Source organism: Triturus cristatus, chromosome 5_2 (genome assembly GCF_964204655.1).
Source record: "Triturus cristatus chromosome 5_2, aTriCri1.1, whole genome shotgun sequence".
Lineage (NCBI taxonomy): Eukaryota > Metazoa > Chordata > Amphibia > Caudata > Salamandridae > Triturus > Triturus cristatus.
In genome coordinates this window covers 540,462,834-540,475,238 of record NC_140588.1, presented here as the reverse complement: position 1 = coordinate 540,475,238, position 12,405 = coordinate 540,462,834, and the positions used below count along the sequence as shown (strand labels likewise).

The window sequence follows — 12,405 nt, the reverse complement described above, 5'->3', positions numbered from 1 at the left end:
CAAAATATATAATAAAGCCATTGTTAATCCATGACTGTGGCACTTGGAAATAGATCTAATCATGCAAAAAAACATGTACTGAAAGTGAAATTTGCAGCACCTGTGAAAGAAGGGATCAAACACAATGTGAAAAGACTAAAATAAACTATATAAAATGCAAACTGAAGACAAGTATAAGTTGCAATTATTGGTGGAGACTCTTGGATAAGAAGGCACAAAACTGTGTAGAACCTACAAGCGGTCTGGCTTTTATTGATGCCAAAGTGGAATGCAGGTCCAATAAGAGCAAGCATACTTTTCTAGAAAAATATTTTCCTTTTCTGCTCCAAGTAGAAGCTTCAGGTAAGATTTTGCAGTCTGTAACGATGTTGATATACTACCTCAGACGAACACATTAATCATGAACACCTCCGTGCAGAAAGGTATATTAGTGTCCAAATGTGCTGCTCCACACCAAAACAGATTGGACGGTGGCTGACCATTTGATAAATCTCAATTCAAAAACAAAAATAACCAAATGTTTGTTTTTTTACATATATATATTGTAGAAACTTCAATGCATGATGAAACAAAACTCTAGTCTGACAGGGCACATGTTTCTGATAAGCACCAACATAGATTCAAATGGGCACGGTGCAGTTTGCTGCATTACCTCATTATTCACATTAATTTATCAGACAGGTCCCTTGAAGTTATTTAAATGGAATAATGGTCTGGGACATTGTGCATCATTGTATGCAAGTTGCATCTGCCATCCTTACTCTAAAAATGTATATTCAAAGTACACATAATGAACAATCCAGGTGATTAGCATATTTCCAGGGCACCGAATACCCCAAGACATCATGGAAATCCTTTTTTCCTAGCGCCCCTTGCAGTGGCCAGTCTGCTGTTAACAAATGCAGTGCACTTTCTCCTCTTCATGGCAGGGTCAAAGAATGATGCAGCACCTACACAGGCGTTGTCCGCTGCCTCCGATTGAAGGAGGTGGAGTTACAGGAGCAAAGTATGCATGAACCTTTACTTCTGGGAGATGAGCCTGGTAGGGAATACAAAAGCTGTATTAACATTTTCATAAAATAGGAAATAGGAAAATGAGAATAGGTTTAATTTGACTTTTAATCAAAGTAAATACATTTTACTAGACCAGTAGATGTCTGCCCCGATAATTTTGTACAAGTCAGTACATTGAAAAGGTTTTAGTTACATGTTCTACAGAATTCCCCAATTAATATTGGCAACTGCTATAAATTTAGAGAAGAGCTTCCAGATGTCCTTTTAAGATTATGAGTTCAAGGTAATATCGTAGGAAGCGTCACACATGATTAAAATATTAAATTCGATTAGATCATGTGGCATATCATAAAAATAAGCAGTAGTGGCCCACATTGTACGCAGGTGGGGAGGTGGGCACGTGGGGTGGGGGTAGAATTCTTTGTTGTGTCGCGGGAGATCATGGGGAAATCCCCAAAAAAATTAAACGTACCTTTCTGCTGCTCCGGGTCCCGCATGTTCTCCTGCTAGCCGGTCTCCGACAGGTAGCAGGCAGCCAGTCTCCCTTCCCTAAGCCAATCACAAATCTGCAAGCAGAGTTGTGCTTGGTTGGGACGCTGCCCAACCAGGGGCTAATGATGTGGCCATGTTCCCGCAAGGAGAAGGGTAGAGTGCGCATGACTGGTTTGGGCGACCCAAGAGGGCCGACCAAACAGTCTTTACGCACTCAGGAGTGGGCAAACCACTCCTCCCTTGCCCATAGGGCTGAGCAGCCCTGCCCACCAGCAATGCGCAAAGGAAACCTAAAATAGTAATAACTCTAAGTTATTACCATTTTATGTTTGGGCGTTCTCACACTGCGAGAAAGCAGTGGGACAATGCTTCTCCGCCCAAGGGGAGGAGCCGCCCCTGAAAATAAGATGCTCTGAAATGGAGGTTGGACAATGTTGAAGAGATCATGTGCTGACAACTGAAGGTAGGATTAGTACTGACAAGTTCATCAGGAGTTGATTAAAAGATTGTGAACCGACCGCAGATGTGGTGAATTTAAAGGAGACTGTGATCGGATAACTGACCTAATATCGATGCATACAATATCGAGAAACACCAAAATATCGGAAATTAAGAGGGTTATTAGGATGTCCCGTAGGTGAAATTAGGATGCGCCCGCCACACTGGCGGGTGCATCCTGCATTCCTGACATTGCGGCGGGCGGTGCTCCCAGCATCGCCCGCCGCAATGCCAAGAAGGCATGTTGTGCACTTCCATGCACAACATGGCAGGCACCGCGCGGTGCCTGCCATGTTGTGCATGGAACTGCAGGGGGGTACCATAGGTACCCCCCCCATGTGCACCCCCAACCCCCAGAATCCCTGGGGGCCCGCTATGGGCCACCAATGTCAAAAACCGCCTGCCTGCATTGTAATATGGATGGCGGTGTCTACCAGACACCGCCACCATATGAAATGCTTTTCCACCCGATTGCCTACCGGCGGATGGTCTTCCCGTCCGCCGGGGTCCCCCCCCGCCATGGTAATGTGGCGTGGGGGAATTTGAAAGCGGGTGGTGATTTTTAGCGGGCGGATCGCCACCGCCCTAAGTATCAACAACAAAAATATTGACTTTCTATACTTAACTAGTAAAAGCACAAATATCAAGAACAAAAATGTTGTTAAAAAAAAAAAGATTTTTAACTATATCGAAAAAATATATATTGGATACAAAAATATTATTACCTTTAAATTAAAATATATTATATCAATAATATCAAAACAAACAATCAATAACAATATCACTGAAATAACGAAATAATCACTAGCGAATGTATAAAAAAACACTTCCCATAAAACAATTACTTAAAATAAAGCAAAATGCTTTTACACACATACACAAACAACAAAAATATAGTGACATTTACCTATCTCGGAAAATATATATAACAAACACTTATGACAATACAATCCCCCAAAAATAGAAGCATGAATTAGAAACATTTAAACTCCAATGAAATAATAATATATAATAACTTATATTCAAAACTATATATCACACAACAAAAATACTTAAATTAGCGTTTACCATAGAAGGACCAAACTAACCGAAAAAATTCAAACTAAAACTAAACTAACCAAGGGCATAAAACAATTAACAACTTTAACCAATACAATCAAATAAACAATTATACCATCAAAATAAAAGGCACACTAATTTAAGCAACTAACTACTTCAAAAACGCTAAAAAGTCGAGGAAACTCTGCCAGTATTTCTCACCAAACCCTTACAGGAAAAAAATATATATTTAAACAACTACTTAACCAAGCAAGCACAACTTCTATTTACAATGGGCATGGATAGCCAAGCGAGATGGGCACGTAATCATGTTTCCCCTGATCTCCCATCCGCACACAGAAAAATCCAAAATTATCCTGCGTTGCCTGCATAGCAATTCACCCCAGATGGCAGCACTGATCCCCTGAACAGACCTCGGCCAAGGGCAAGGGTCTGAAACTATCTGGGCCTGGGACAGAGATAAATAATGTCAAAATGTTTAGTAAACTTATACATGTTAACGAATATGAAGCATGTAAAACATCAAAATATATTATAAAATGTGTAAAATATATAAAGTATAAATTAAATAATTGTCCAAAATACATACGATTTAATATATACTTAATTTAGATTTTAAATACTGAAAATTATATTAAAAAGTTAAGAAATGTTAAACTGTTAAACAATGTAAATAAAAGATGAAAATAAACATACAATATGTATATATAATTTACAATTTTTATTAATAAAAAAATGTAAGATTTTTTTTAACTTAATTTTATAGAAATGCTTGTATTTGAAAAGCAATAAATAAAACTAAAATGGTCACAATATACAATAATACATTTTGAAAAAATAAGTAAAAGAAAACAAATGTGTGCTCTGTCTGTATTACATAAAACAATGCATTCAATAATATTTTTGTATACAAACTTACACCTAGTTATTTTTTTAATCATATTTGTAATGATCAACCATAGTAGTAAAATAACACAAACTATATCTACAATATACAAATTAAAGTAATAAAATGTAAAGTAAAAAATTGATAGACACTAAAGGGGTGACAGTCACCATTCCTAGTCCAATTCGACCATACTGAGGTAAAGTGTTGGAAACTAGAGGGCTTACAGTTACTATTCTCACTCCAATCTAAACTAATTTTGGGAAGGTGTTGGAAACTTAAAGGGCTTAAATGTACTATTCCCACACCAATCTAAACCAATTTGGGGAAAGTGCTAATACTAACGGGGATAAATATACTATTCCCACTGCACTCTAAAACAATTTGGGGAAGGTGTTGGTCACTAAAGGGGTGACACTTACTATTCCCACTCCAATCTAAACCAATTTGGGGAAGGAGTTGGGCACTAAAGGCATGACTTTTACTATTCCCACTTCAATCTAAACAAATTTGGGAAAGGTGTTTGACACAAAAGGGGTGACATTTACTATTCCCACTCAGTGGCGTGGAAACTTGAGGGGGCCCCCTGCAAAGTACATTAAGGCCAGGGGCTCGCTTCCAGTGCACAGTATGTTGGACACTAAAGGAGTGACATTTACTCTTCACATTCCAATCTATACCAATTTGGGGACAGTGTTGGAGAAAAAAGGGTTTACATTTACTATTCCCACTCCAATCTAAACTAATTTGTGGAAGGCATTGGACTCAAAAAGGGTGGCATTTAATAATCTCACTCCTCTCTAAGGTTATTTGAAAAAGGTGTACAGCATTAAATAGGTGTATTTTACAATAGACGCTTCAATATAATTAATTTTAAACCAGGTAATACATATTGAAAACGTAAACACATAATTAATACCGCATACTCATGTACATTTTTATTACTACACAACAAATCTTTTAATCATCTGAAAAAAATACCCTGAATTATAAACTTAAATATACAAATGTATAAATATAAAAATTAAAATATAGGTTTATTACTATTAGTAATTAAAATATTTTCATCTTTTTTTCAACATTCCGAAACTTTAAACCATAAAATATTAAACTATTATTCCAAATTTAAAAATGATAAAATATAAAAACTTATACATACTTTTTAAAATGTTATAAATAGAAAATATAATCATAATTTTAATAGAAGATATAACAATTTCTACAATGTAAATTTTTTGCAAAATTAAAAACTAATTACAAAAAATCTACATTTCTTATTTTAATAAAAATGTGGATGTATAGTTCTATTTTTTTCATTATGAAAAGATGTTTTACCATTGATGTATATTAATAAAATGAAAATTACAATGTGTAAAATAATATTACAATTACAAAATACAAGATGGAAGAGAGCTGGAACCATTAGTAGCACCAACTTCCAACCGATAGTAAACAAAAGCCCAGGTAGCGGTTCAAATCCTGAAGCAGAAAAAAGTGCTGCGTGCATGAATTAAAAGACTCCCAAAACAAAGTGCTGCATGTAGTCAAAACAAGCAATATAGACACCAAAAGTGAAACGATTCAGTTAAAACACACATATTAAAAAATAAAATTCGATAAAAACACAGTCTTTTGTAAAACATTCCTTAGTAGAGTACATTTCCATCTTCAACGTCAGCATTCTGTGAAGAGTTCCTACTCCACAGAAGAGCCTCTGTAGTATTTAGATTCTAGTTTGTCAGCAGAGGAAGTGGCTGCAAGCACTGTACCAAATAGAAAACTATAAAAGTCTCCTTTTGTGCACTGCCTTCATGGAAAGGCTTTAGGGAGTACTACTCACAGAATCTTCCCCTGAAGAGGGGGCATCTCCTTTAGAAGGAGGAATATTCTATTTTGTCATAAGGAATAAATCCAACTTCCTTTCTCAATCCTTAAGAGTCTTAGCGGAGAAAGACTTCTGAATCTTCCATTCCGCTGACTTATGCTTTGGATAAACACAATAAATACACTGAAAATGTGGGTCATCAGAGTAGATTTTCTAGTGCCGCAAGACAAACAGGTTTTAGAGATCTCTTCTCTTTATCAGCCATGGTGACAGTTGTTGTCACACCAAAAGATCTCCCTTGCCCAGAAATGTTAACCATAAATCTTCCTTAAAACAACTCACAATACTGTAGTGCTGAAGATAGGGCTGGTTCAAATCCAGAGCAGACCAAAATGGAAATAATTTCGGGTTCACTGAAAGGTTAGAGCAGAGCTCTGAAAGGGCACTCCCTCACACAAGTGTGGTTAAAATTTGAGGTATGGTGGCCTGTAGGGGGAGTAGGAGGGCTTAAGCTTCCACCTCATTGGCTGAAGTTTGGGTTATTTCATACTAGGTGGATGGTCACTAAACAGACTGTGTTGTTTCAGGTCTTAGGCCTTTTTGCATTTTATGCTAAAGGTATATATTTTTTATACTGTATAATCCTATTTCAATGTACCAGGGATTTCAAGACTGACAACGGGGAATGATTTAAGCATGTGAATATATAAAAGATACAATATTGGAGATTGTGCCCTTCTACTTTTCCCAACTCAAGCCAAATGTTCATTCAGCATACAAGGCTTCATGTGCGAAGGAGAGCACACCCCGGCCCTTCGTTTGTCTCAGCTCCGCAAGCCCAAACTCTTTGTTCAAAAGTTCTCCATCTCAATCTCGCTGGTTGGACCACAAGTAGAGCACCTCAAGACTCCACCGATGGAGTCTCAGATCGATTGCAAGCAGCAGCTGGACTGTTTGCACCCAAGACAATCAACAACTAGACTCCACTCTACACTGCGCCTCTTCCTGCATCATGGTTTGCTGGCCATCATGGTAATATGGGTGCTCCGGCATGGATGAGAGAGGGGACCAAGTGCTCCCACAATCTCTGGCGCGGTTTTTCCCACTCTGAATGCTTAAAGTTTTTACTCCTCTACACAGTTAACTTTCTGGATCGTATATGGGCAAGCAGATCTAATAATGCCTCACATTACACAGCGGAGTAAAAGAGGAGGGATGGTAGCAACATAGGAAGAGATAGATGGCATATACCTCTATTATAACCACAATTTCACCACATGGTCAACCATCAATATGTTAACAGGTGACTAAAAATTTAGTTTTGGGACGATGGTCAACTAACTCCGCTTCTGGGGGTTGGTACCTAATGCTTATTTTGTTTTCCGCCATAAAAAACAATCATGGATGCTGCAAAGTGACTACTGACTATAGCATCTTACTTCTGCAGCATGCATATATACTGGGGCTGATCAACCAGACAGTCATTTTGTAATAGCTGAAATTCTACACGATGTGGCTGTGAGAAATGGTGATGTGGTAATGTGCAGATTACTTAACGGATACTCTTCAATAAACAGCCTCACTAATTTCTTCCTCACAACACTTATTCTTGAAATTCTCTTAGTGAAGGCTAATGTCTTTGACATATATACACAAACAGGGAGGGAAGGGAGTCCGAGGAGAATTTTAAAGACCTATGAGGGTTAACTCCCCAGTTTAATAATAATCACAAAATATAGAACCCTCTGGTCTGGAAGTCTAATAAGAATAAGAGAAAGTGTCCAAGAAGGTACTTCCACGCCCCCTGGGGTATCCCTTTATTAGGACAAAATCCCTCACACACCATAGGTGGTATGCTTCATCATTGGGATTCTCCTCATGTCGGGATACATTTAACAAGGTTGTATAGAAAAGTAATATTAACGTTTTGTGAGACGGTCCTTTTAGCACAGCAAAAGCAATAATCAATGTATATTAGCTCAGAAAATGCATAATGGCAGGAGAACATATATATTACATCTTCACAAAGGCACAACTAGAGCCAGATTTTTTTGGGGGGGCTGCTAAACATTTCGGGCGGCGGTAATTCTTCCAGCATTAGGCATAGTGGAGATGAAGGGGAGATAGAACATCAAAGTCTCGTTAACACGTAAATGGTGTGATGTACTCGGTGGGGCTGCGATAAGCTCAAAAACTGTCTGTGTATGTGCCTGGGAAGCTGTCTCAGCCAGGGCTGACACGCACGTTTGGGAGGGGGGGGTGGGCTGAACCCCTGTGAACCCTATGGCCATTGCGTGCCTGCGTCTTCATGTCCCACCTGTACATTGGGGATAAACTGACCTCACCTTAACCTGCCATGCAGCTCAGGGAGGGGGCACCGCTCTGTAAAAACATGAGAGGTTAGTTAATAATCTCAATCACATCTCGTGTTACCAACTTAATCTGTCAGGCATTTCTGGAAAAAACTAGTGTGATGCTAAGGGATTGTTTATCTAATGCTTACAAGTTATCAGTACAAAATGCATCCCAACTAAAGAGGTGTCGACTAAAACAGGATTGTTTTAAATGAAAATGAGACACGATGGAAAGACTTCTTTGTTTAAGTAAACATAACCCAGGTTAATCCATAGTATGGGGCCCATTTGTATCTCAGTTTGGGCAAATCCCAAACTAATCTATGTTAATCAACAGAAGGATTCTTTTGGGGGCATTGAAAAGGTTAGCTTGTCAGGAGAGATCCCGCTATATTTAAAAAACGCTTTACCTCGCAGTCGCTACCCCAGGCACCGTAGTCAGCTGCCGGAAGGAGAAAGCACTGATGCGGCTTAGTCGCCTTGCTTTGAGCAGCTGCGGAAAGGCGTGTCCTGCGGTCGCAGAATGTCTGACGTCACGTTGGTGTCAGGAGAGTGACAATAATGCTGGGTATGGTAATTATATGGCGTGGTCATCTTGAATACAGCGAGTGTTGTTCTCGCATACATGGTGTAGCTTGCCTAATATTAAAACAGGCTGTTTGAAAGGGAAGTGGGGTCATCTAGTCTCCAAAACACAACCTTTAAAACACTAGCTGAAATGCAGTAGCATATTCTAGTGCAAACTTTCTATGTACTTCAAATGCTCTAAATTCATGAACCTAATGTGAAAATTGACATAATGGAAAATGTTTAGCAATACATTGCATCAGCTAATCAAACTAGATAATTGAATTTTTTTTTTTTAATATATTCTTAAAAAGACATAATTCATAATCTAAGTATGAAGATCATACAGTGTTTGTTGATACAGTGTTAGTCGTAATGGTTAATCAAACAAAGTGTCATAACCCTTCAGTACTTCGTTAATTCATCTTCTAACTTGACATGAATTCTTTATTCAGTTAGTATCGAATTCACAAATAGTATTCATAATATATTCCCTTTTCAGTGAAATTAATGTCAAGATTTATATCAGAATCTCAAAAAAGTGATTGTTATACAAATGTCATGTTGAGGCTATTTTATGGTGATAGAGGTGCAAGGAATATCATAATTGAGTTGATTTGTGTCGCTATCTTTCCTCTCTTCAAAATAAAAAACTTGTAATGTGAACAATGTGTGAAGGGATGTGAGGCTGATTAAGAACTGTCCACTTGAGATCATCTGCTGTATGCCACTTTTCTAGAAAATGATTAGTTAGTTTTGTAGCCTGTTTTTTGCAGCGTATAGTACTCTTAAATTCCATAATCCTGGACTTGATTTCCAGAGTTGTCACTCCTACATAATGAAGTACAGATGGACATGTGATAAGGTAGATCAGTTTGTCACTTTTACAGTTGGTATGCCCTTTAATTTCCCAAGGTCTTTCAGTACCAATGTCAATAGAGGTAGTGTGACACGTTTGAAAGCACACCGACACGAGCAGCAAGGGAAATGTCCTCTCACTGCAGATAGTCCCCAAAAGGTGTCTTGATTCAAGTTCCTCTTGTCTGGCGCCCTTTTGTATGACAATCTATCCCATAAATTGGTAATTCTTTTAAATGTGAATGGTGATGTTTCAATTGAAATTTTGCCTGTATTTAAAATTTTCCAGTTCTTACAGATTGATTTTTTTTTATCTAATTGGAGAATGTGCAGAAAGTGTTTACAAAGTTCCGTCTAGACTTCGATTCCTTAGGTGGGGCAATTTCTAATAGTGCATCTCTATTATTATTCCATGCCCTCTTCGCTGACCTGTGTACAAAAACGTTATCGGGTAATCTCTCTTCTTTAGTTGGGAGGTCAAAATCTCAGCATGTTCTTCATACTTTTCTGTAGGAGAACAATTCTTCCTAAAGTGTAAGAACTGTCCAAAATGGAGGTAGTCTCATAGAGACATCAGATGTGAACTGTTATAAGATAACAAGGCATAGAACTACCATTCCCAGCAATATTGTCGCTCTCCGGACACCAATGTGAAGTCAAACCTTCTGCGACTGCGGGACACGCATTTCCACGGTCACTCAAAACACGGTGAATAAGTTGCATCTGTGCTTTCTCCTTCCGGCAGCAGACTATGGGGTCTGGGGTTCCGACTGTGAGGTAAGGCACTTTTCCTATATAGCAAGATCTCTTGCGACACACCAACACACAACTCATGCCCCAACAAGAATCCTTCTGTTGGTTAACATTGATTTGTTCGGGATTTGCCCAAACTGAGACACTAATGGACCCATACTATGGATTAACCTGGATTATTCTTACTTTTGCCGCGATGTCTTTCCATCGTGTCCCATTTTTGTTTGAAATAATCCCGTTTTAGTGCACACCTCTTTAGTTGGGACGCATTTAGTACTGATAACTTGCGAGAATTAAACAAACTATACCTTCACATCAGACCAATTTTTTCCAGAAATACCAGACAGATTAAGTTGGTAACGCGAGATGAGAGTGAGATTATCAACTCATCTCTCATGTGTTTTACAGAGCGATACACTCTCCCTGAGCTGCATGCCAGGGTAAGGTGAGGTCAGTTCTCCCACAATATATGGGTAAGACATGAAGACGCAATATATATCTTCTCCTGTCATTATGTATTTTTTGAGTTAATATACATTGATTATTGCTTTTGTTGTGGTAAAAGGAACTTCTCACACAACGTTAATAAAACTTTATTATACAATCTTGTAAAATAAGAGATGATTTCTGTGATGTACAATTGAATAACTTTATATAGATTACTTTATGAGTTCTTTTCAATTATGCTCTTGTATAGGTATTACCAGTGAATCCCCTGCAAAATATGCAGGAGACAAAAAGAATCATTTGTTTTGTAGTCTTTCTTTAATGTTTTTTCATTGTTTTGGGATACTCAAAAACTCCTCTTGGAGTGGAGGAGCAAGCTTGGGTGGACCATTTGGAGGAGATATATGGTAAAGAAGTGGAGATCGTGGAGAAAGAAGCAACCCGTTGGGAGAGAGTGGTTGAGGATGTAAGAGCTATGTTTGCACTAGGAAAGATTAGAAATATAATTGCAAGACTACGTTTTACCCAAGCAGCTGGACCCGATAATATGCCAGCGATAATTATAAAAAATAGCCTGGATTGGTTGGTGGAGTTATTGTACAGCTTGTTTGATATAATTTTGGATACAGGGGATCATACCTGAAAATTGGAGAGGGCCAATTATCAGACCGATACACAAAAAGGGAGATGTAAAAAGCCCAAAAAACTACAGGATGATTAATCTCCTGGATGTGGCCAAAAAGGTATTTGCAAAAATAATCCTGGGAAGGCTAAAAGATTTGGCCGATCTTTTTTTTTTTTTTTTTTGAAAACCTTTATTGACAGTTCAATAAGAACAAGTATGGGCCTACAACCCCCCAGGGCCGGCCGCTAAGCAGTCAGAGCAATAACGACACGTATAAACACAGGCAGCACTTCGGGGAGCAAAATCGTACTGCTAATACTGTGAACAGCGTAAGTAGGGCACCAGGAAAAAGAGGTTTTCATTTTATGATGAAACAAGGCAGAAGGATCAGGTGACAAGCAATTTTAAAACAACGATCACGGATATGCAGAGTAATGAACGTTAGCAATTTACAGCAATCTATTCGGTCAATGGCGCAAACACAAGAACATCAGGATGGGGAAAAACATAGTATACAGTTGCGCCCGCAGTCCCCCGCCAGAACTCCCCAAGAACACCCCGGAAGTTGTGAACACATGGAACGGCAACGAGGCATAGCAAAAGGAGGTGTATCACACTGATCCCAGAAAAAGAAAAACAAAAAGAATCAGAGAAGAAAAAGGAGGCCATGGAAAAAAAGATGAAAGAATACAGAATCCCCTCCCCCAACCCCCCACCCTGCACCTCTGCAGATGAGTACGGCCCCCCCCCCCCGCAGTGTGCCTGTCGCCCTGGAACCAGACCCGAAATGTAGGAGAATAGGGAAAAAGAAGTAGGAAAGGACCCCCACCAGACGGGGGGGGGTAGAGAAAGTATTTATAAACTGGAGGAGGGCCTTCATAACAGACCCCCGGCTTCTCCCTCCCGCACGGTAAGGTTCCCCTAAAGTGAACAAGGAACAGCACAAAAACAATCTTCTCAAACCACGATGGGGAGCATTATGCACCTATTGTGCCAGTAGCCATGTCAGGAGAGCACACCACCCCAA

General features: G+C 38.9%; 1 protein-coding gene across 1 annotated transcript in view; it reads right to left on the bottom strand.

The window, feature by feature from the left end:
* Nucleotides 1-221: 221 nt before the first annotated feature.
* Nucleotides 222-12,405, bottom strand: part of FBXL2 (F-box and leucine rich repeat protein 2) — a 393,398-nt gene continuing 381,214 nt past the window's right edge. The window contains exon 15 of the mRNA XM_085607622.1: nucleotides 222-1,039. Coding sequence (XP_085463748.1) covers nucleotides 932-1,039 — 108 coding nt within the window. The 3' untranslated portion in view covers nucleotides 222-931. The remainder of the gene's footprint in view (nucleotides 1,040-12,405) is intronic.